The 23,717-nt window shown below is 41.7% G+C and overlaps 3 protein-coding genes across 8 annotated transcripts in view; all 3 read left to right on the top strand.

Moving 5' to 3' along the window:
* Positions 1-1,963: 1,963 nt before the first annotated feature.
* On the top strand, positions 1,964-13,047 carry LOC125883980 (Fc receptor-like protein 5). 2 transcript variants are annotated; one of them, XM_049568671.1, is made up of 6 exons: positions 1,964-3,994; positions 4,583-4,645; positions 5,395-5,637; positions 7,004-7,264; positions 10,963-11,094; positions 12,444-13,047. In XM_049568671.1, the coding sequence occupies exons 1-6, from the start codon at positions 3,964-3,966 to the stop codon at positions 12,470-12,472; spliced, it is 759 nt and encodes a 252-aa protein (XP_049424628.1). In that variant the 5' UTR covers positions 1,964-3,963; the 3' UTR covers positions 12,473-13,047. The 2 variants fall into 2 exon arrangements, with proteins under 2 accessions (XP_049424628.1, XP_049424629.1); XM_049568672.1 differs by lacking the exon at positions 4,583-4,645.
* A 4,536-nt stretch (positions 13,048-17,583) lies between these two features.
* LOC125883955 (gastrula zinc finger protein XlCGF57.1-like) overlaps positions 17,584-23,717 on the top strand; it is a 77,209-nt gene continuing 71,075 nt past the window's right edge. The window contains exon 1 of one of the 5 annotated variants that reach the window (XM_049568630.1): positions 17,584-17,877. In XM_049568630.1, coding sequence (XP_049424587.1) covers positions 17,685-17,877 — 193 coding nt within the window. In that variant the 5' untranslated portion in view covers positions 17,584-17,684. The remainder of the gene's footprint in view (positions 17,878-23,717) is intronic. The other 4 variants (XM_049568633.1, XM_049568638.1, XM_049568623.1 and 1 more) reach the window with 4 other exon arrangements.
* Positions 20,555-23,059, top strand: LOC125883988 (gastrula zinc finger protein XlCGF57.1-like). Its single transcript, XM_049568680.1, has one exon. It carries the CDS (start codon positions 20,933-20,935, stop codon positions 21,548-21,550), a length of 618 nt encoding a protein of 205 aa, XP_049424637.1. The 5' UTR covers positions 20,555-20,932; the 3' UTR covers positions 21,551-23,059.

Below are 23,717 nucleotides of genomic sequence, written 5' to 3'. Positions count from 1 at the left end.
AGATGTCTTCCTTGTAGATAATTGAAGACATGTTTTCAAACCGAATTTTCAAAACTGTTGACTGACGTTGTTTGAGAGTGTTTGTGCCCCGTATGTACCACTTGCTTCCTTAATAACTGTCACACAGAAAACAAAGATGATCCACAGTTCCCAGACATCACAGTTTGTGTTTAGATGTCTTCCACTGATGCGCAGAGGTGAATTTAGTGAAGGTACAGTACAGGCCAAAAGTTTGGACACACCTTCTCATTCAATGCGTTTTCTTTATTTTCATGACTATTTACATTGTAGATTCTCACTGAAGGCATCAAAACTATGAATGAACACATGTGGAGTTATGTACTTAACAAAAAAAGGTGAAATAACTGAAAACATGTTTTATATTCTAGTTTCTTCAAAATAGCCACCCTTTGCTCTGATTACTGCTTTGCACACTCTTGGCATTCTCTCCATGAGCTTCAAGAGGTAGTCACCTGAAATGGTTTTCCAACAGTCTTGAAGGAGTTCCCAGAGGTGTTTAGCACTTGTTGGCCCCTTTGCCTTCACTCTGTGGTCCAGCTCACCCCAAACCATCTCGATTGGGTTCAGGTCCGGTGACTGTGGAGGCCAGGTCATCTGCCGCAGCACTCCATCACTCTCCTTCTTGGTCAAATAGCCCTTACACAGCCTGGAGGTGTGTTTGGGGTCATTGTCCTGTTGAAAAATAAATGATCGTCCAACTAAACCGGATGGGATGGCATGTCGCTGCAGGATGCTGTGGTAGCCATGCTGGTTCAGTGTGCCTTCAATTTTGAATAAATCCCCAACAGTGTCACCAGCAAAACACCCCCACACCATCACACCTCCTCCTCCATGCTTCACAGTGGGAACCAGGCATGTGGAATCCATCCGTTCACCTTTTCTGCGTCTCACAAAGACACGGCAGTTGGAACCAAGGATCTGAAATTTGGACTCATCAGACCAAAGCACAGATTTCCACTGGTCTAATGTCCATTCCTTGTGTTTCTTGGCCCAAACAAATCTCTTCTGCTTGTTGCCTCTCCTTAGCAGTGGTTTCCTAGCAGCTGTTTGACCATGAAGGCCTGATTCGCGCAGTCTCCTCTTAACAGTTGTTCTAGAGATGGGTCTGCTGCTAGAACTCTGTGTGGCATTCATCTGGTCTCTGATCTGAGCTGCTGTTAACTTGCGATTTCTGAGGCTGGTGACTCGGATGAACTTATCCTCAGAAGCAGAGGTGACTCTTGGTCTTCCTTTCCTGGGTCGGTCCTCATGTGTGCCAGTTTTGTTGTAGCGCTTGATGGTTTTTGCGACTCCACTTGGGGACACATTTAAAGTTTTTGCAATTTTCCGGACTGACTGACCTTCATTTCTTAAAGTAATGATGGCCACTCGTTTTTCTTTAGTTAGCTGATTGGTTCCTGCCATAATATGAATTTTAACAGTTGTCCAATAGGGCTGTCGGCTGTGTATTAACCTGACTTCTGCACAACACAACTGATGGTCCCAACCCCATTGATAAAGCAAGAAATTCCACTAATTAACCCTGATAAGGCACACCTGTGAAGTGGAAACCATTTCAGGTGACTACCTCTTGAAGCTCATGGAGAGAATGCCAAGAGTGTGCAAAGCAGTAATCAGAGCAAAGGGTGGCTATTTTGAAGAAACTAGAATATAAAACATGTTTTCAGTTATTTCACCTTTTTTTGTTAAGTACATAACTCCACATGTGTTCATTCATAGTTTTGATGCCTTCAGTGAGAATCTACAATGTAAATAGTCATGAAAATAAAGAAAACGCATTGAATGAGAAGGTGTGTCCAAACTTTTGGCCTGTACTGTATGTCGCAATCTAATCCTACTAATCTCTTCTTTCCTGCTTCCTGCTAACCTTCCCACTCCTATATCTTGCTGGATCTGATGCAAACAGGGCAGCAGTCACCATACCCCCCCCCCCCCCAAACACACACCCCAAAACACTTCACATTTAATATGCAATGCAATATACATGTTATCATTTATTTATTTACTTTACCTTCTCTATTTGTCTATATTTATCTCTGTCTTTTCTCACTACTGCAACAACCAGATTCTCGTCTGGGGATCAATTGAGATCTTATCTGATCTGATCTTATCTTGCCTCGCTTCGCTTCGCCTCGCCCTGTCAGAGCAACAAATATTTTCTCCTTGAGCCTCCCTGAGTGACTGGGGGAAAAACATGACCCTCCCTCCACCATAAATAATCATGTTATATTTATATTTACACACAGCACAGAGGGAGTGAGAGTTATCACCATTACAAACTGCTAATTTCTTCAGCAAAATGCCAGAAAGTGTGCACATGCAAGCATTAGCAACGTTAGCACATAGCCTAATACTCATTTTTCCAACCAAACCCCGGTTAAATACACAACAGTGGCAGGAGTAGTGGCCAAAATAATATTAGTAACTTGGTGTGGCGGCAGATTGGATTTTAAAAACGCACCCTTTGATGATCGAAAGTTAAAAATTGAAAACAAAACTCTAGAGTTGGAAAACGCCTTGGCTTTTCACTATTGTCTTACTTGCAGGAGTGCAGGATTTAATGTTTGTTTTTTTGCAGGATCTGTTTCCTACGGTGAAATGTTCAATAAGACATGTAGAATAAAGTGATTTTGATAGATTAGGTTATTTTTTCCTGATGGGAGGTGTTGTTGCACATGATGTGTTCCAGGCTCATTTCTGTTTTCACTGTTTCTGATCATGATAAATGTGTAATTTTGGCAAGTTTTAAAGATGCCAGCAGGTTTTTGGGGTTCAGATTGTATTTAAAATCAGTACAAAATACAACCTGTTGTAATTGTATGTCCCTCCGCTAAGCCAAAATAAAAAACAAAAGACTTGGGAGCCATTGCTAGTCTGCTCTGCAGGCAGTGAGTCCCAAAGACTAATTAGGAGGACAAAAAGGCAACACAAGGACAATAATGCCAACAGGAACATGAATAGAGAACTGTTTGCTGAAGAGGATTGTAACAGCTTGACTGATCAGTGTTATGTGGAAAAACCCAAGATGTGTTGAAGCATTTTTTCCCTACACATCCACATTACTGTCATTGCTTCCTGTTTAAAAGCTTAATAAAACAGATAAACAGATACCACCCTGATGACACTGTTGTTGGCTGCTGAGCTGTTAACCACATAAACTGACTAGTCATAACTTTGGAATGAGCTGAATAAAAAAAACAACAAACTAAATGTCCAAGTCAGTTTAAGACGGTCAGAATCAGTACTGAATGGGACAGCCGACCCAGGGCCCACAGTAGATCACACCATGCTTCATTACTTCTCCTCTTTTGACATCAATTAAACTGAGCTGATTTTAAACACTTTCATGTCATGGTCTGCCCTGTCTCCATCTGGCCACCAGGTGTCCCCAGACTTTCTTCCCTTTACCCACAACCTCACTTGAGTTACATTTGTAACAGACACACCTGCTTCCAGTTGCCTCATCAGCCCACTCAGTATATAAACCCACCATTTTCCCTTTTGGTTTCCCTGTATCTGTTTTATTTCTGCTGATTCTTCCTGTCTGCCCACCAGGTTGTCTTCTCATCTGCCTGTGAGCCTGTTTTTGTTTGTTTTTTGGCTTGTTTTCAATTAAAGTAATTTTACTGGATCTGTCAAAGACTGATGCCCTGAGTTTACCTGAGTTTACTCAGGTTAATAATGTGTCTGTTTCATGTCCCGTTTCACAGATATGTGACTCATAAGGAACAAACCTCTGTCACCAGTTGACAGTTTCACTTGGTGATTTTTTTTTTCACTGGTTAAGACAAAGGGTTGTAACTCTGTGTGTTGAGTTGGATTCTTCTACATGTTGTACCAGATGGTGCAGCCTGTCACCAGGGTCCTCATGATTTCCGTTGAGCTCAGGATGTGGGTTAGAGTGTTGGCTGTAGCTGAGACCGAGGACAGCATCGATGCAGTATGGAGATCACATCACTCTGTCTACTACTTTGTAAGAAATGTTATTTTTTTCAATCGTTTCAATAGATACAATTTAGTTTGATCACTCGTTTTTGTTTACTCATTCAATTGTTATTTTATGGCTGTTGTTTCTTAGTAATTGATAACTACACTGACGTAGTTTTACTGTCATTGCACAGTTACAGAGACAAATACAGTTTTGCATCAAACTGGAAGTGCAAAAAGCAGTAGAGTGCAAAGTAATGTAAATTACAATAATATACAGTGCAGGTTTAAGTGCAACAGTAAGAGCTTTGATTGTCTCTCCAAACCTGACTGGGCGTTAACTGACCCACCGGGTTCAGGCTGGGCTGTAATTTCTCATCAAGCCCCCAGGCTTGAATCTGTTTGGGCTCTCACCAGTTTCCTGGTGTTGGATCTGTCTACTTCTGTATCTGGGTCCATTTTGTGCCAGAATGGGCTCTGGTGCTCAGAGTGGCTATTTACGAATGCACCTTGTGTCACAGATGTCTGCTAACACGCTGAAAAAGACTTGAGACAACTTTAGCTTGCAGTAAATGTTTTTAATAGTCAAAAATATGTCATTTTTTACAGTGGAAACTGTTCTTGTTTTTATCAGGCTCTGGCCCCAAACTGCTGCCACCATTAAGGCTCATTTCAGACTTGGACAGATACGATGGAGGTTTGGGCCTGATTTTTTTGGGGTCCAATCAAGCTTTTTTTATCTGGACCCCATTCCAGTTTGTTGATAAGTGAATTGCCTTAATTTATTCCGACACAAGTCTGTATTTTGGTTCTTTGAAGCTGGCTTTAATATATATCTGAAGCTGTTATCCTGGCAGAAAGTCCTTAAACGTCTGTTTTCTTTAGTGTATAATCCCCTGAAAATAAGAAATGTTGGGTTTTTGTTACCGTACAATGGGACATTTATATCTACGTAGGCAGCAGGTCCTCGTCTACGGAGATCGCCATGTTGCACCACCATGTTTCTACAGTAGCCCAGAATGGACAAACCAAACACTGGCTCCAGATAGGGCTGTTCTCTTCTTATATCAGCCACTGTAGTTAGCAGCTCCTCCATGACAGTGTCAGGAAAAACACTGTTGTTTTTTGTTGTTTTTTTTTATGTAAAACTGCTTTATTCTGGTTGCAAACTGTGAGCCTCACCACTAGGCGGCACTAAATCCCCCTGTATCTTACACACTGGACCTTGAATGTTTGTCGATCATGACCAAAGGCTTTGATATAAAATCCATTTTTTAAATAAATCCTTTAAAAAGATGAAAATGTTGATTGACCTTGATTCATGAAATTGGTGCAATAAGACCAAGAGCACAGGGTTTGATGTCTCTGTTTTTAATCAGGCACAGAAACATGACAAAAACGGATGTTCTTAAAATCACGTCTTTCATTTCCTGTTTGAATCACCAGCAGCCACACTGAGCATCCGTCCTGACAAATCTCAGTTCTTTCGGTACGACCGCATCTATCTGAGCTGTGATGCACCGCCGAACTCTACCGGCTGGACACTGAGGAAGCACAACTCCTCTGAGACGCCTGAACCCTGCGAGAATGGCTGCATGCTTGACGACGTCTACCCGTCAGACAGCGGAGTGTACTGGTGTGAGTCTGAACAGGGCAAGTGTAGCAACACCATCAACATCACAGTGACCGGTATGTCCGCTAACAAGCTTGTGTTTTGTTTCATATTGTGTTTATGTTTAGTGTGAAAAAACAACTTCCCAACATCCCAACTAGTAAATACAGCAGCTTGGTCAGTGGGCCTTCACACTATGACACTCATATATATGAGTAGGCCTACCCCCCATCACTGCCTGATCGGTACCTGAAACACGATTTGTTCAGGACCTATCCCCTGAACAGTGGGCAGGGATGGTTTACTGAACATGCCCACCAGGCACAGGCCCCTCGGCCCAAAGTGTCAGGGCCCCCCCCCCCCCCCCGGCCTGAACATGCAGAATCGCCCCGAAATAAACACATACCAACCAGGAAGAGACTCAAAGACCACAACGGGACACAAAAAGACTACAAAGAGATGCAAAGTAACTGCAAAGAGACGCAAAAACAACCTCCATAACAGGAAAACAACCACAAGACAACAAATGACCATGAAGGGACACAAAATGAACACAAAACACACAAAAATACCTAAAAGAGAGCCAAACAAACACAAAAAGACACAAAACAACCACAAGAAGACACACAAATACTATAAAAATGACCAAGAAAGACACTAAAAAGATATAACATTACCTCAATAAGACACAAAATTACCTCAAAAAGACCCAAATGATTACAAAATGAACCACAAAAAGATGTATAATGACCACAAAATCTGTGTGTCTTGGAAGTGGAGAGGTGGTGGGGCCCTTTGCCTATCTGTGCCCACGGGCCCATTGTCTCATAACCCGCCCAATGGGCTGTCCTTACCCTAACTATTCAAAGTCAGTGACTAACCAAAACCATTTCCACACATGGATAGAACAATTTGCGTTTCCACTTGTAACATGAATACAGTCTTTTTGCAGTAAACGTCTGTGTTCACAGGAAACAGCTAAATAAGAACAGTTTAACCAAAACATTGTTCAATGGTCACAGTTTGTTTAGGTTTGGAAAAGTGTCACAAGTTAAAGTAAGTTAAAATATCTAAGTGTTGACTTGGGACACAAACAGCAGCCTCCTGGGTCAAAGTCCAGTCGACAAAGGACTTTGTCGCTCTTTGTACTGCATCACTTCACTTCCTACAGCCGACACGTAGAGCTTTGTGGTTTGAAGTGTAGGAACTGTTTGATGAGTTGGGAGTGAGAACGTCTGTGTGTGCCAGCCAACAAATCAATAGGGTACACAGATGTAATCAAAGGAAAAAGACTGGCACAGGTTGGTCAGGTGAGGCTTTATGACCAAAACAGAACCACAGTAGCATGGCTTATAAATTAGATGTAGAGATTACAGTAAGAACTACTCTACTTGTCTTTAACAAAGACAACAGTGACACCATGTTTGGTCATCTATATTTCAGCTGGTGTCGTGATACTGGAGAGCCCTGCACTTCCTGTGACGGAGGGAGATGAGGTGACTCTCAGCTGCACCCACAAGGAAAGATACTCAAAGTATCCTACTTCAAATTTCACTGCTACGTTCTACAAAAACAATACTTTCATCAGTACCGAGCCTGATGGAATCCTGACCCTCCAAGTGGTGTCCACGTCTGACGAAGGATTCTACAAGTGTGAACACCCGACGAAAGGAGAGTCGCCGCAGAGCTGGCTGGGTGTAACAGGTGACACGCTCTGCTCTCTACATGCAGCATGTGTGACCCTGATCATTTCTCACTTTAACCAAGAAACCATTGTTTCATGTCACAGTGAGCAGATTCAAAGCTCTGGACTCAGGCAAGCAAGTCGCTATTAGAAATTGACGTTTTCATGATTTTTAAGATGAACTTTATCATCTCATCGAGAGGGAAATTTGCCTTGGGCTTCTCACCCCATGCTGCAGCCATAAAGACAACATTCCAATGTGTATCTTTTAACATGTAAAAAGATACATATTTTAAGTCCGCTAATAGATTGAAAATGTTTCGAGAAAAAGCAAACACATCAGCAATAATAATAAAATTAAAGAAAATCCCCCTTCCCTTAAAATCCCTTACCTTGCTTCCACTGTCTGCCACTATTTAAAAGTTTCATTGACACAAGGCTAAATGAATTTCCAAATCTACTGAATTTACTACGACAGACTCAGACCCTCCAAAGTGGCACTCATGGTCGCCAACATGGTACATTAACTATCCTTGCTTTTATGAGGCCTGTTCATAGCTAAGCCTGATAATCTTCAAGCAGACACACTCACATCGTCATAGCTTAGTTTCATCCATATCCATGATATTTACCAGCGCTGCCTCTGAAAATGATTTTCCCAACTTCTACATCTGTTTGTTGTTTTTTGCAAAACAGTGTAAATAGCAGCAAAAGAAAAGCAAGGAGCACCTGTAACACAAATAATTTCCCCTCAGGGATCAACAAAGTATTTCTGATTCTGATTCTGAAAACAGAATGGAGCGTGGTGGCAAGACAAAAAAGGGACAGGGTATTGACATATGACACCATGGTGCAGTCAACCTGTTAAACCATTAACCATTCACTTTAATTCTTCAATTAATCTAATGAACGGTTGCCAGATTTTCTTTAAGCTTCCCTCTCTGTTTGACAGAGTGAATCTACTTTTCTCTAAGTGTAAAACATGACCTAATTCCTTCAGCCACATTTAAAAAGTTTGGAGCTTCTCAGATTTTCAACATGAAAGCAGCAATTTTCCTACTAGCAGTGTGGACAGAGAGATGACCTGAGCTTCGTACCTATTCTTCACTCTACCTGGCTCAACCACCCCAAATTGGTTAAAGGGGCAGTGGGAAACTCTTTCTTAAAGACCTTAGCAAAAAAGTCAAATCAGTGACCCCAGAGAGTTTGCAACCTGTGGCATTGTAGGAACTGGTGAGACAGCGTTCCTTAATCTTTCGAACATTTCACACAGAGGGGTGAAGCATCTTTGAATATTTTTTGTAGTCTAGTGGGAGAGAAGTGCAATCAGTGAACAACTCTGAATTGTATCGAAGCGAGCCTTGCATTTGTTGAGCTACTGTGAATATGTTCAATACAGGTTTCCCACTCTTCATCTCTACATAGTACCCAATTCTTCCTGCCATTTTGGTTGTTGGTTTTGATGATGGGTATTTTAACTCTTGTAAAATGTTGTAAAAATGAGACACAGCTTAATAGCCAAGAGACTGTCTAAAGCAGCATGATGAGGTTTCTGTTCATGGATGGAGAATGAGCCTTTAAAGAGTGCCGCAATTTTAGAAAACAACCTGGTTTCACTCTGACGTCTGCCTTTTGTGCAGTGACTTGTGGCATCAGGCACTGTTGAAGAAAACTGTCCTTTAACGGCGGCATGATTCGCGGTGGGTCGCCATTGTAGTTTAATGGTGCTCGGTGTTGTCAGGGGGAAACAGGGTGGGACCAGAACAAAAGTTAAGGTGGCGAAAGTCTGAGTAGGGTAGGTAGGTGGAGCGGTGGATGGTTCCAACAACCACCAACTTTCATCCGGAAGAGTGGTGTTCACGTCCCCCAAGAATATAAATCCAAACCCTGCTCTTTATTCCTAAACCATTCCACGTGTTTTTGTTGCCTAAACCTAACGACGTCTGTTAGTTGTTGGAGGAAAAACCATCAGTTCGGGTTGTTTTGCTGACATAGTGCTTTTATTTTGAAATAAACTGTGTGCAAACTATACATTTCCTGTGAATACTAGTGATGAGCAAAGCAGTTCTTTAGAATCTAGAATCAGTTCATGAAAAAGATTCGTTCAAAAGATTCGTTCACCGAATCATTCAGTGCTTGGCGGGAGGACCCCTGACTGAGTACTGTGTAGTCCAACTCACTGAACTGATACACAGCTGAGCTGCTGCTGCGTCTGCCCTGCACTGATGAGTCTCATTATTGGCCAGCCTATCGTTTTAAGTTTGTTTATCTGGAAACTAAGTCTGTTAAAACAATGGGGAGGTGTGTGACTGTGTTCATGTGGCTTGACTCCTGGCTACATTAGCCGTTAGCTTGGAGAAAACGGTCCCTATGAAAGTGTATCACTAAGAAGAAATGATTTGAATCAGGGATCAGGGTTACGTCCCTTACCGAGTGATTCGTTCACCGAGTGATTCGTCACGTGTTAGGCAGTCCCTCCCTGCACCCTGGCTGCCTCGTGACTCGCGAGTGATTCATCGTTCGCACGGACCGAATCGGCAGTTCCACTCCCGGCCTGCACGCTCACTGCTGAGCTCAACTGAACTGAGAAATGAACGAATCAGTTCCAGAAGTGATTCAGTTCAGTGCGTTCACTCAACAGATTCATTCTTTTGAACGTTTCATTCACGAACATCACAACACTCATGAAAACATTAGTGTATTTTGAAGGAAGACAATGCATGTAACAGGCAGAACTTGACACGGCATCCCAGAACGTCGAAAACCAACACACCCAGGGTACCTTGCACGTTGTATGTGGACATTGAAAGTCCATGACCAAACTTCAATATTTGACGAGGTCCAAGTGAGAATGTGTTGTAGAAAGCGGAAGAAATGTAGGGTAGAGATTCAAAGGTCTGCTGCAGTTGCTGAAAAGAATCAATGTGATCACCAATACACAAATCTCCCTCCAAGTTGTGTAAATGCATGATTGAAGCATATAGGAGTGTCCAGGTATGTTTTAGGGGCCTTCAAAACCAGTAACACCTGAGACCAGATTGTTAAGTGTAGAACTAAGGGTTTACTATGGTATGTGTCTTTCTTAACCTTTGTTGGGTTATTAAGGACTGCTGGGAGACAGAAACACTTGCAAAAAAGGACAGCTAGATAGTTCAGTCTAAATTGGGGGAGACCAAATCCACCTTGACTCCTACCTTTACTTAAATGCTTCTTAGAAATTCAAGGTACTTTGCTAGACTAAATAAAAGATGAAACAACATAGTCCAGCTTTTTGAAGTATAACTGGGGCAATGCTTACTGGAAGTGACTGAAAAATGTGTAAAAACCTTGGTAACACTACCATTTTTATGGCATTGATTCGACCCACCATTGAGACAGGCAAAGTTTTTTAAAATTTTATGTATTCCTCCAATTGTTTCATTTTCCTAACCATTTCCAACTTTTTTATCTGACATTAAATGACCCATAATAATTTGGCCCAGTGCAAGGTTTCTGCTTGTATGTATTGTTTTCATAGTATTTTGATATCAGATCTTGTTTATTTGGGTATTTGGGTTCATCTCACTTGCAGTGAACCTGTGCGTAAGTGTCTTTGTTTGACTGTCCTCTTGTTGTGCTCTTTGGTGAATATTCGTTAATTATTGTTGAAAATTCTTCATAACATTTGGATAAAAACATAACTGATTATTTGTCATGTTTGAAACTGTCCTCCTCACAGCGAGAGCTCAGACTCCAGGTGTCCCTCTTCCTGACATGCCTTGGTACAGACTGGTGTGCTCCCTCTTGCTGTTCCTCCTCTACAAAGCCAAACTCATATTGTGTTTTTACATGTGCTGCAGGCTGGCTCTAGGTAAGAACACCTCTGAAAATATACAATAATATGATATATTCATCCCAGTATGTGTTATATTTTCTGTTGGCTTCCTCCAAAAGGGGTCAGAGGTCAGGGCTGACCCGAGAGCTGTTAGAGATGATGAGAGACACCACAAAGACACCTGAATGTCAAATACTAGTGGTGAACTAAACCATCTCAGAACATATAATCCTGAATTCTAATCTTGAGACTTGAATAACCCCAATTTTACTTAAAGTATTTGTTTCAGGTTGAGCTCGTTTGAACTCCTTTTGTATACTGTTAGGTAGTTTAATCTCTAGTAATACATCATATTCTATAAGATCATCATATGTTTGTAGCGTGGCTGTCCTGTGAGAACCATGAATCTTGAAAAAGCTTTGTGACGACGACTTTTCCAGCTGATCCAAGACGGGTTTTAAAGAGTTTTTTTTAGCATAAAGAAAAACTTCAGCTAAAAAAATGACCATTCATACGTCATTACTCACTGCGTGTTGAATTTGTGAAGAAAACTCTCTCACATACCTCCCTGGTGAATGGGGAACCCAAAAAAGGCAAACATTCTTTATGAATTGCGCGCCCTCCTTGCCCTTGCAAACGAAGAGGCCATTAACCGTCAGATGACGGGGACGGTGAAGGACGGGCCGACTTAGGAGAGAATCGTCGAAAGACTGACCAGCCGCGACTTCCCTCCCACGTCACTGTTTACGTCACACGCTGAGCTACACGTTTTGTTACTTGCTCACGCCCCCCATTGCCCCGAAAAAGGCCCATTCTGTATAAACAAAAGTAGGTAGGCGGCATTTTGCTGCACTCCTCGATTTTGTTTTATACTGACAGCATTTATTGGTCAACGTATACCTGAAAGTCGTGTCAAAAATAAAAGTATGTAAAAAGGGGAAGTACTGACTTGGATTACACTGCACGAGTTGTGTGAGAGTTTGTGAACAGCTGTTTTGATATTGTGAAGCTGATGTTAAAAACGGTCCCCCTTTATGAACGCTCGTCAAGAATGTTTGCCTTTTTTGGATTCCCCGTTCACCACGGAGGCATGCAAGAAAAACAATGATTTCTTCACATATTTAAGGCGAGTGATTTACAAATGATTATTTTGCAGCTGAAGTGTTCTTTGAAGAAGTAGGGGAATTTTCTCAACACATAAAGGAACACTTCATCCTTCATCAACACATCTGGAGACTCACAGTGAGGAGAATCCAAATATTTCAAAGTCTGTGCCTTCAAATCCAACCAAAACTCATTACTGGTGTATCTGTAGATCAGATGTAACCCAGAAACAGTTTTCACTCAGAGTGTGTTTGACTCTTTTGTCTCTGTTGTTCATGCAGCTACTTCACATCCTGTTTCACTGAAATGAGATGGACAAGTGTGATTCTGTGGTTTCCTGTGAGAAAATCAACATTCAAAGTCACGCGTTTGGAGGTTTCCACTGGACAGGATTTTTTTGAGCTGGTTGTCATAGTAACACTGGTAGAAAGCAGGAAGTGAAAGAAGAAGAAGAAGCTACACACACTCCTCTTAACCCTCTCTCTTCACTGGTTTTACCTGCAGCTCGAGCTGATGGTAAAAGGAGAGCGTCTGATCACCGAGTACTGGAATGATGAAGAAGAGGAAGAGTTGTGAGTGTTTATGTGCTGACCAATATGACTGGGAAGAAGGCAATATATATTGTAAAGTAGCTTTTTTTTATTAGCTCTTAGACACTTGAACATGATGCCTACATGATGTATTTAATAATCCATCTGCACGCTCTGAGTCACCTGATGAGTTTCATGTTTAAACAGACAAAACTGTTAAACTGATGATGAGCTTAATGCTGAATACATGGTATTGTCTGCATTTCCTTTTCCTGTATACCAGTGTTTATTATCTGCATATGCTAAATTACTAACTTTATAGTAAATTAATAAATAGACTTTTGTTTTTCAGTAAGGAGGCTCTGTTATATCATTTCAATTCAATACAACTTTATTAATCCACAAAGGCAATTTGATTTTCTGACATGTTAAACAGACATACCAGTATGAGCAGACAGACATTTACAAGGAAGGGAGTGGTTTAAAACAATGTTGGGCTGATGATGCAGTTGTTCCTTTGCTAAGCCCCGCCCCTTTGTGATGGTCCAACAAGCTGTCAGAGTAAGCATGGAGCCCACACTGTAACTAACTGCACTCCCTGAAGGAATAGGATCATATTTTTGGACAAATGAAAGAGTGATTCCAGAGAGAAGCAGACAGAGGGGTCTACAGTCTGTGTTTGAAGGATATATCCAGGATGTCAAACTGACTCAGCAGCAACAACAGGTTAAAAAGACAAAGATAGTTAGAAGCTAAAGCCGAACTATAGGCTACAGATCACAGTGTAAAAGTGAACCACCACATCACTGCTGATCGCCACACAAGACAATGAATATAAAGGGAAACTTTGCTGATATTAAACCAGCTGTGTGGCATCGCAGTGCCACTCCCACCACCCTGACCTCCACAATGTGATGACACAGAGCTAGTTGAATATGAGCAAAGTTTCCCTGCTTCCCTTCACTGGCTCCTGTACAGCAGGTAGTGATGGCCAATGAGGCCTCATGAACCACTGTCTTTATTCTCTGAAGCCACTGGATGGCACTGTCTGTTCAACAAAGGTTTGAAAGCACATTTCACTGTCATTCCTTCAGCCTTTATCTTTAAACCAAGAGCGCCATCTGGTGGGGTCAGAAAATTTAAAAAAAAAAAGTGGTTCATGAGGCTTCATTTGGCCATCACTAATTTAGCATGGTCGGTATTTTTTTTCACCATTATAATCATTAAAAAGCAAAAGCAGCATGTGTATACATTCAGTAGGCTATATCTTCAGTAGCTAGCTAGCTAACCCTACACTTTTCAGGGTTTGATTTTGTAGTGTCTCTCCTTTGAATGCAGGACTTTTACTTGTGACATTATATATTCACAGTGTGGCAGCAGTGCTTTTACCAAAGTAAAGGATCTGAATACTCTTTCCACCGATGACGATGCCTTAGCACAGCAGCACACCTGGAGCCACAACATCATTTCTACTCTTGTCCCAAGAGTACTTTAATTTTTCATACTTGAAGTACATTTTGCTGATATTATTTAGGATGCAGTTTTGAATGCAACAGCTACTTTTATTTGTAGTGCAGGACTTTGTGACACCCACTGTTTTTCAACAAAAGTTGTTAAAATTTCTTTAATTTCTAACATAATATGTGTAGTGACAAAGTCCTATACTGAGAAGCCACTACTGGCTGCTAATGGGCCTATTGTTTGGACGTGTGCCGAAAAAACCAGTCCAGTCTTTTCCAATAATATTTACAATGCGTTTATTTTCTCACCGCATTTCTGTTGAATTGTCCATCACTTCCAATAAGTTGACTTTGACAAAACGCAGAACATAAACTACAAAATAAAAACCGTAAACGTAAATTCGTGCACAGTCAAAAACTGTTCGCTTCCCCAGCAGCATCATTGTCACAACAATCAGTGAACTTAAAACACCTGTGGTCAATCTCAGCCACCACCACAAACAACTCATGGCTGCCCTCTAGTGGCGTGGAGGCGCATTACATTCAAACATAAATTATGGCTCTTACAATATGTGTCAATATAAATTATCTGAATTGGACTGGTCTAATAAAAACAAATGTCTGATTCATTAGTAAGTCTTTCCGCAACAAGAGGACAAGGAAAAAAACTTACCACTAACGCTCCTTTTAGTGAGTGAGTCCAAAATAATAAATACAATTAACTTGAGGTTTGCTGGATGAAGAGCTGAAGATCTCACCGCCATTATTTCATTACTTAATGAATGATAGATAAAACAGTCAGTGCTGGTTGGGTGTTGTCAAAAGAGGCATCTGCTGACTCCTCAGTGGTACTTTGGCTTGAGTGAGCCTGTAATTGGTCATGCAGGAAGTAGCATGGTAGACATGGGTGAGCTTTGAGACAAAGGGCCCCACCAGCTCGCCCACACAGGAGCAAGACACATTGAGTTAGTGCTGGTTTTGTATCTCTTTGTCGTCCTTACACATCTTTTGGTAGGTTTGTGTCTGTTTTTATTTTGTGTCTCTGTTTTATTTTGTGTCTCTGTTTTTATTTTTTGTCTCCTTGTGGTTGTTTTGTATCTCTTGGAGGTCACTTTCTGTATTATTCATTTATTCATTTTTGCCATTTTGTGTAATTTTGTATTCATTTTGTGTCTCCTTGTGGTCTGTAGTTGTTTAGTCATTTAGGTTTTTTAATTGTGTGTCTCTGACTTAACTTTATATGTCTTTTAGATAATTTTGTGTCTTTTTGAAGTAATTCTTTATCTCTTCTGGGTAAATTTGTGTCTCTGAGGTATTTTTTTAATCTATTTGGGATTTTTTTTAATCACATTTTGGTAAATTTGTGTCTCTTGGAGGTAATTTTATGTGTCTTTGAAGTGATTTTGTGTCTTATTGGGGTGATTTTGTGTCTCATTGTGGTACTTTATGTATTTTTTGGTTGTTTTCTGTCACTTTGTAGTCATTTAGTGTCTCCATGTGATTGTTTTTTGTCTTTTTGTAGTCATTTGTGTCATTGAGGTAATTTTATTTATTCATGCATTTTCCGTAACCGCTTATCCTGTTGGGGTCACCAGGGAGGGAGCTATCCCAGCTGACACTGGGAGAGAGGCAGGGTTCACCCTGGACAGGTCACCAGACTGTCACAGGGCTGACACATAGAGACAGACAACCATTCACACTCACATTCACACCTACGGACAATTTAGAGTCACCAGTTAACCTGCATGTCTTTGGACTGTGGGAGGAAGCTGGAGTACCTGGAGGAAACGCAGGGACACGTGGAGAACATGCAAATTTTGTTCTACCCCGGTGTACCATGCCACTGGTTGACTGGTTCTGTGGTCATTTTGTGTCTCTTTGCAGATCCCTTGCATCTCTTTGTGGCCTTCCTGGTGTATGAATCTGATATTTGACATTTTGCAGCGGAAGGTCAGGGCTCCCCCGACACCTGGGACCCAAGGCCTTGTCCAGTAGGCCACTTCAGTGATCCATCCATGATCACACATAAATGCATTCAATCCGATGTAAGGATCAGCCATTTATATTCAAGGACTCCCCATGTTACTGATTTTTGCCTCATTCATGTAATTGTTATGACATTATCTGATGGTATTTTTTTGAAAGCACTCCAAAGTTAGGTTAAATTTTGGTGAGGGAAAAACAGCATGACATTTTTTGCAGTATAAATGTGTTATTTTTGCTTCTTGTATTCAAATGTTTCTACAGATGAGTCCCTAAACAGTCTTTAAGTTGCTACCACCTATGAGCTGACCACACAGGTGCAGCTAATCAAGCTGATGTCCGCAGGCAACCACACCACCAAAGCCGGCAAAGCAGACCTATGGATGAAACTAAATCAATGAAGTTAACTACAGTGTTCGCTAAATTTGTGGAAACTGACTGCAGACCAATCAATATGGTGAAAGACTCAGGTCTAAGTGATGTCCTCAGGTTGACATGTTGTGACCAGTCATTTGCTTTACCGTCTTGGGGAACAACAATTTAATGCACACAGGACCTTTATGAATCATCGAAAGCAACTAAACTGGATCTCCTGAAAAGTGACATGGTGTCATTTGATCCCCAATCAAGACACTCTGGTAAGAGTTGCTTTGCTTTGTTAATACGGGCTTCAAAATGAATCGTCGGACAGCGTAGATAAGTTTCACATTTAGTTCAGCTTCCAGTCATAAAGTGCTGTCTGTTTGAGAAGTACTGAGCACATGACTGGATAAATGAGACTTAAGCGTGGACCCCTATGACTTCAATTCATCAGGATTTTTCTCCGTTTTTGGATTCTTCGTTCACCGTATAGGCTGCAAGATAAACAAATTTTTTTTTTATTAAATCAGTGTAATTTGGTTTGAGTTATACAAATGATCATTTGGAGGGTAAAGTATTCCTTTAATCATTTTTCTGCACTCACTGAACCATCTGATCAGTTTTATGTTTAAAGAACAAAATATTGTTGTCAAACTGATAATAAGCTTAATGCTACATACATTATATTATTTGTACTTCTTATTCCTCTGTAGCAGTGTTTATCATCTGTGCTGCCCGTGTTAAATACCTTTTGTTTTCCAGTCACGAGGCTCTGTTGTACAGCGCTGATTTCAACCAGTTTTTTGGGGGTTTTTTTGGACATTTCTATTGATCGAAAAGCTAAATGCTGACATCTGTGTGTCACTGGATAAGAGGCAACTTTTAGTGACTGATGGTACCAGATACAAAGTTAGAAGTTTATCGAAGTTATAACATGTCATCCTCTGCTGTTCATGACTGTAGATTTTTTTATTTTATTTCTGGCACCAGAGATATTTATGACACTACTTTTTGCGCCTTATTTGCAATTTCTGTATCACTTCCGAACTTTTATTTTGAAGCTCAGCAACCGATTTGCCCCGGAAGCTGTATTCTTTACTGTGGCTAACGTCAAACTTTGTGAACAAGATGGCGTCCAGCAGAACCAGGTGTGAGCAGAGTGTTTTTGTTGTGTTTTCAAAGTGTGAACATGTCTAAAGTCCAAGTGCTGAGATCGTTTGTGAAGCAGCGACTAACTGCGGCTGCTGAAGAGATATTTGGGCTGTTTGAAAGAACGATAGCAGAGTACGAGGAGGAACTTTGTCGATCAAAAGAGGAGAACGAGCGACAACGGAAACTACTGGACGCTGTTTTCAACCCTCAGCTTCGGTTACACAGAGCAGGTTTGTTCATTAAACATTACAAGTTCATTATTAATAATATAACTGCAGCTTTGTTCAATACATGTTCAGTCTGTCGACGATTAAAGTCACGTTAGCTTCTCTGGTGTCGTTAGCTTCTCTGGTGCCGTTAGCTTCTGTGGTGTCGTTAGCTTCTGTGGTGCCGTTAGCTTCTCTGGTGCCGTTAGCTTCTCTGGTGTCGTTAACTTCTCTGGTGTCGTTAGCTTCTCCGGTGTCGTTAGCTTCTCTGGTGCCGTTAGCTTCTGTGGTGTCGTTAGCTTCTCCGGTGTCGTTAGCTTCTCTGGTGTCGTTAGCTTCTGTGGTGCCGTTAGCTTCTCTGGTGCCGTTAGCTTCTCTGGTGTCGTTAGCTTCTGTGGTGTCGTTAGCTTCTCTGGTGCCGTTAGCTTCTCTGGTGTCGTTAGCTTCTCTGGTGTCGTTAGCTTCTCTGGTGCCGTTAGCTTCTCTGGTGTCGTTAGCTTCTCTGGTGCCGTTAGCTTCTCTGGTGCCGTTAGCTTCTCTGGTGCCGTTAGCTTCTCTGGTGTCGTTAGCTTCTCTGGTGCCGTTAGCTTCTCTGGTGTCGTTAGCTTCTCTGGTGCCGTTAGCTTCTCTGGTGCCGTTAGCTTCTCTGGTGCCGTTAGCTTCTCTGGTGTCGTTAGCTTCTCTGGTGCCGTTAGCTTCTCTGGTGCCGTTAGCTTCTCTGGTGTCAGTGTTTGGATTTGTTAGCTACGAAAAAGGATTACAGCCATATTAAAGAAAAGAAATCTTAGATTTCGAGAATACAGTTGAAACATTAAGAGATTAAACTACAGATTAAAAACGTGAAGTCTGGTATCATGGTATAAAAAGTGACAAAGTGTCTACAAACAGTGATGGGGGTGACAGTAGTAAGCTTTGAACAGTACTGAAGTACTTTCTATTCATCAGCCACTTCATTAGGTACACCTGTTCAACTGCTCCTTAACACAAATAGCTATTCAGCCAATCACGTGGCAGCAACTCATTTAGTCATGTAGACATGGTGAAGACGAGCTGCTGAAGTTCAAACTGAGCATCAGAATGATGAAGAAAGGTGATTTAAGTGACTTTGAACGTGGCATGGTTGTTGGTGCCAGACGGGCTGCTCTGAGTGTTTACTGGGATTTTCAGCACAACCATCTCTAGGGTTTACAGAGGATGGTCCCAAAAAGAGAAAATATCCAGTGAGCCAAAATGCCTTGTTGATGCCAGAGGTCAGAGGAGAATGGCCAGACTGGTTCAAGATGATAGAAAGGCAACAAGAAGTCAAATAAGCACTGGTTCCAACCAAGGTGAGCAGAAGAGCATCTCTGAAGCAACAACACCTTGTCCAACCTTGAAGCAGGTGGGCTACAGCAGCAGAAGACCACACCAGGTGCCACTCCTGTCAGCTAACAACAGGAAACTGAGGCTACAATTCACAAAACTAGTCTGGGGCCATTTAGTGGCCATTTTGTTAAGCAACCCAGAACCAGGGCGAGAGAGACAGGAATTCTGGAACCAGAATAGACTAGAACCAGAATCCAGACAAAATTCAGAGTGAATAGAAACCAGGCTCTTCACGTAAAGTGAAGAGCCTGGTGACGCGAGGCTACACCAAAACTGGACAATAGAAGATTGGAAAAACCACATTCAGATGGAAGCATGGATCCATCCTGCCTTGTATCAACGCTTCAGGCTGCTGCTGCTGGTGGTGTAATGGTGTGGGGGAGATTTTCTTAGTACCAACTGAGCATGGTTTAAACACCACAGCCTACCTGAGTATTGTTGCTGAGCGTGTCCATCCCTTTATGACCACAGTGTACCCATCTTCTGATGGCTACTTCCAGCAGGATAACGCACCATGTCACAAAGCTCACATCATCTCAAACATGACAGTGAGTTCACTGTACTCCAATGGCCTCCACAGTCACCAGATCTCAGTCCAATAGAGCACCTTTGGGATGTGCTGGAACGGGAGATTCTTATCGTGGATGTGCAGCCGACAAATCTGCAGCAGCTGTGTGATGTCATCATGTCAATATGGACCAACATCTCTGAGGAATGTTTCCAGCACCTTGTTGAATCTGTGACACCAAGAATTAAAAAGGGGGTCCAACCTGGTACCAGCAGGGTGTACCTAATAATCAGACTTGACTCACAGCAAACTCTGGCATCCCATGGACAGTCATTCTCACATAATTCACATAAGCCTGAACAAATGAAGAGCTGCACTGGAGCCTCCAAACATGACAAGAGTCTCAATGGATGTTAATGATTGCTGGAAAATGAAAGCTTAGCTCAACCTCACTCACTCTGACACAGCTGAGTGAACACTGTGAAGCTGTTTGATGCTCAGAGATCTGTAGAAGTTCAGTAAGGAGTTTTTGAGCTGTGATGTGAATGAAGGACAACATTTCTCTGTAACATCTGTGTGTTTCCTGTTTCCTGCAGACGTCCAGCAGCTGTTGGTGGTTAAAGAAGAGGTTCCCCCTGAGCAGCAGGAGTGGAGCTCCAGTGTGGACCAGGAGGACCCAGAGCCTCCACACATTAAAGAGGACCAGGAGGACCCAGAGCCTCCACACATTAAAGAGGACCAGGAGGACCCAGAGCTTCCACACATTAAAGAGGACCAGGAGGACCCAGAGCCTCCAAGCTTCAAGGGCTGGAGGAGGCTGATATCACCAAGTCCATATCCACTCCTGTCCCTGTGAAGAGTGAAGATGATGAAGAGAAACCTCAGTCCTCACAGCTTCATCAAAGACACACTGAAGAGGTGGAAACTGGAGCTGATGGAGAGGACTGTGGAGGAGCAGAACCAGCCAGGAACTCAGATCCAGATACACATTTACAACCAGAGACTGATGCCAAGACTGGAGAGTCTTCTGAACCTGAGACTGATGACAGTGATGATTGGACAGAGACCAGAGAACCTCAGTCAGGTTTACACTCTCTTAAAAATGATGAAGTCCCCGTTAGAGGTTTGAATGGTGGTAAAAAAAACCTATATATTTGCTCTGAGTGTGGGAAAAAAACTGGTCACAAGGGAGATCTGACGAAACACATGAGATCGCATACTGGAGAGAAACCATATAGCTGCTCTGAGTGTGGGAAAAGATTCAGTCGAACTGGACATCTGAAGAAACACATGAGAACTCACACAGGAGAGAAACCATTTAGCTGCTCTGAGTGTGGGAAAAGATTTTCTCAAGTTGAAAATCTGAGGAAACACATGAGAACTCACACAGGAGAAAAACCACACAGCTGCGCAGAGTGTGGGAAAAGATTTGGTCAAAGGGGAGCGTTGAAGATGCACATGACATTGCATACTGGAAAAAAAACAGTGAGCTGCTCTGAGTGTGGGAAAGGATTTGACCACAAAGGAAAATTGAAAATACACATGAGAACTCATACAGGAGAGAAACCTTTCAGCTGTTCAGTTTGTCCGAAATCATTTATGCACGTTAGACGTTTACACATTCACATGAAATCGCATACCGGAACAAGCTGCTTCAGCTGTTCAGTTTGTCAGAAATCGTTTATACTGAAAGGGAACTTGAAAGCACACATGAGAACTCACACTGGAGAGAAACCATACAGGTGCAATGTTTGTATGAAATCTTTTGCACAGAGTGGAACTTTACATAATCATATGATAATCCACACAAGAGAGAAACCTTAAAGCTGCAGTGGTTGTGACCAAAGATTCACTTGGCCTAAGCAACTCAGAAAACATAAGTTGGTTGTTCATGAGTCTTCACAGCCTCATTAGAGTCACACTAAGGGGCACAAGAAGGGAGATTTTATTTAACCTGAGACCAATTACTGATGATGATTTGAAGGAGACCAGAGAAATTCAAATACAACATGCTAACGTTATTAGCGCCAGCCTATGGTATTTTACATGGTATACATTAGCTTAGCGATGAGCGAAGATTTCCTCTGCTCATATGAAGCCAGGATAAATCACACACAAGACTTAAAATGCTGTTTTAGTGGAGGCTTTAGATTTTTGCTGAAGGAAAACTTTATTTGTCACATGAGCTTTAGTTCAGGGGGAAAAAATCAGCTGTGTGTGTGTAATGAATATTTCACACAGATAGTCCTCGCTGTAACACACCTGAGACTCCATATAGTGGGGGGACTCTTCAGCTGCTGAGATCCACCAGGCAGTCACATGTCAAAGGTCATAAGTGTGTCTTCAACAGCAGTGATGAAACTCTGGAGCAACAGAGAGTTGAAACAGTTGTGAACATGTTTAAAATGAGAACATCAGAGTAAGTGTCAGTCTTCTGCTGTGAGCAAACAGCATTTAGAGTTGAGTATTGTTTCACTTTCAGAATTCTAATCCTGGTTCTTACTGATGACTTGAAACGATTCTTTATATCTAGTGAGCAAGCAAAAAACCTCATGCATTCCCTCATCAGTTAAGTTTCATTAACAGTTCTCCCTGTTTCATTATGTGTGACCGTACACACACACAGAATGACAAGACGTTAAGTTGAGAGTTGTTCTTTTGTCCTGATCCTACCTGGAGTGGAAATTCTCATAATTTGACATGAGAAGAGTCTCCCAAACACTTTTAAATTCAGTCATTCACAGCGTTTACTGATTTATTAAACAACTTATTTTGGTCTTGTGTTGTAAAATGTTTTGAAGTGAAGAATAAATCCCTGCATGTGACATCTCAAATGTGGCTTTGACTTGCAGCTGGAAACATGTCACCCATTAATAGCAAAAAGAAGGGAGATATACATTGTGTATCACCAGTCAGCCTGTAAATACAGAGATATGAATTTTTGTCCATATCACCCAGCCCTACTCTCTATAGAATAGGGAAGCATCATATTGGACTATGTTCACACTGTAACAAACTGGAAACAGTCAAACATGTACTAATAGATTGCAACAGGTGTGAAGAAGAAAGAAAGGAGTTCATAAGAGGACTAACTGAAGAGAGGCACAGTGTTACATTAGAGGATCTACTTGGAAAGACATCAAGGAATAAACATAAGCTTCTGTTTAATTATTTAAGAGTAGCAGGAACAGAGAGAATTTAGTCTTTTTTATTTTTTGTTTTTGTTATGTTTTTTTTGCCAATCTACTGCTCCACACTCCAGTCCAGTAGGTGGCGGTAACGCACCTGAAAATTGTTTTGAGAAATGTTCTGAAGCTTTTGTTTCTAAGCTCAAGAATAAACCTTCAAGTTTTTTGGATATCATTCTTGAGAAGGTGTATTGTAATCATTTATCTTCCTGTTTGTGTTTTTCTATGAAAGCCTGTAAATTCCAATAACACTTCTGAGCCGTTTCTCAATACTAAAGTTCGGCAGTTCGGACTTGTGGACTTGGCAAGTTCGGACTTGGCAAGTCCACGCGAGAGTCCGGACTTCCCAAGAACAGGAGGACGGGAGTACAGTCATTTCTGCTTTTGGAACAGCAGCGAACTTGATGATGTCACCACCTCCGCTCGCCTTGGCTGTTGTACTGTGTTGTATACATGCATTTAGAGTAAAACAATATAAACACAGCCCTGCGGCTTTTCATAGACACTGTAAGAAATTAATATGTATATGTTTTTAACGTTTCAACACATATAACTGACACACACAAACATATAAATAACCAAAATATTTTCATAACATGTCTCATAAAACCTTTTCCCCGCAGCTGGCCTCTGATTATAATCAAAAGTCAAGTGCGGGGAAAGTTTGTGGAGAGTTGGTGGTTATTGTGATCGTGAGCATTGGCGAGATGGAAATCAAAAATCAATAACGGATCGGAAAAGGCGTCTTGGCGCAGTTATTGCAGCAGGACTGCTGTACCTGCAGGCTGAGGAGGAGGCTGCCC

Source organism: Epinephelus fuscoguttatus, linkage group LG23, assembly GCF_011397635.1.
Source record: "Epinephelus fuscoguttatus linkage group LG23, E.fuscoguttatus.final_Chr_v1".
NCBI classification, from domain to species: domain Eukaryota; kingdom Metazoa; phylum Chordata; class Actinopteri; order Perciformes; family Serranidae; genus Epinephelus; species Epinephelus fuscoguttatus.
Note: the sequence above shows the minus strand (reverse complement) of the source record. Positions and strands in the feature narration are given on the sequence as shown.

Excerpts from the sequence above, each read along its gene's own strand:
- LOC125883988 (XM_049568680.1), top strand. The coding sequence starts at position 20,933 with ATGAGATCGCATACTGGAGAGAAACCATATAGCTGCTCTGAGTGTGGG.
- LOC125883980 (XM_049568671.1), top strand. The coding sequence starts at position 3,964 with ATGGAGATCACATCACTCTGTCTACTACTTT. Across the intron at positions 4,646-5,394 it reads CTTGGACAGATACGATGGAG|CAGCCACACTGAGCATCCGT; the intron begins GTTTGGGCCTGA and ends TTGAATCACCAG. Across the intron at positions 11,095-12,443 it reads GTGCTGCAGGCTGGCTCTAG|CTACTTCACATCCTGTTTCA; the intron begins GTAAGAACACCT and ends TTGTTCATGCAG.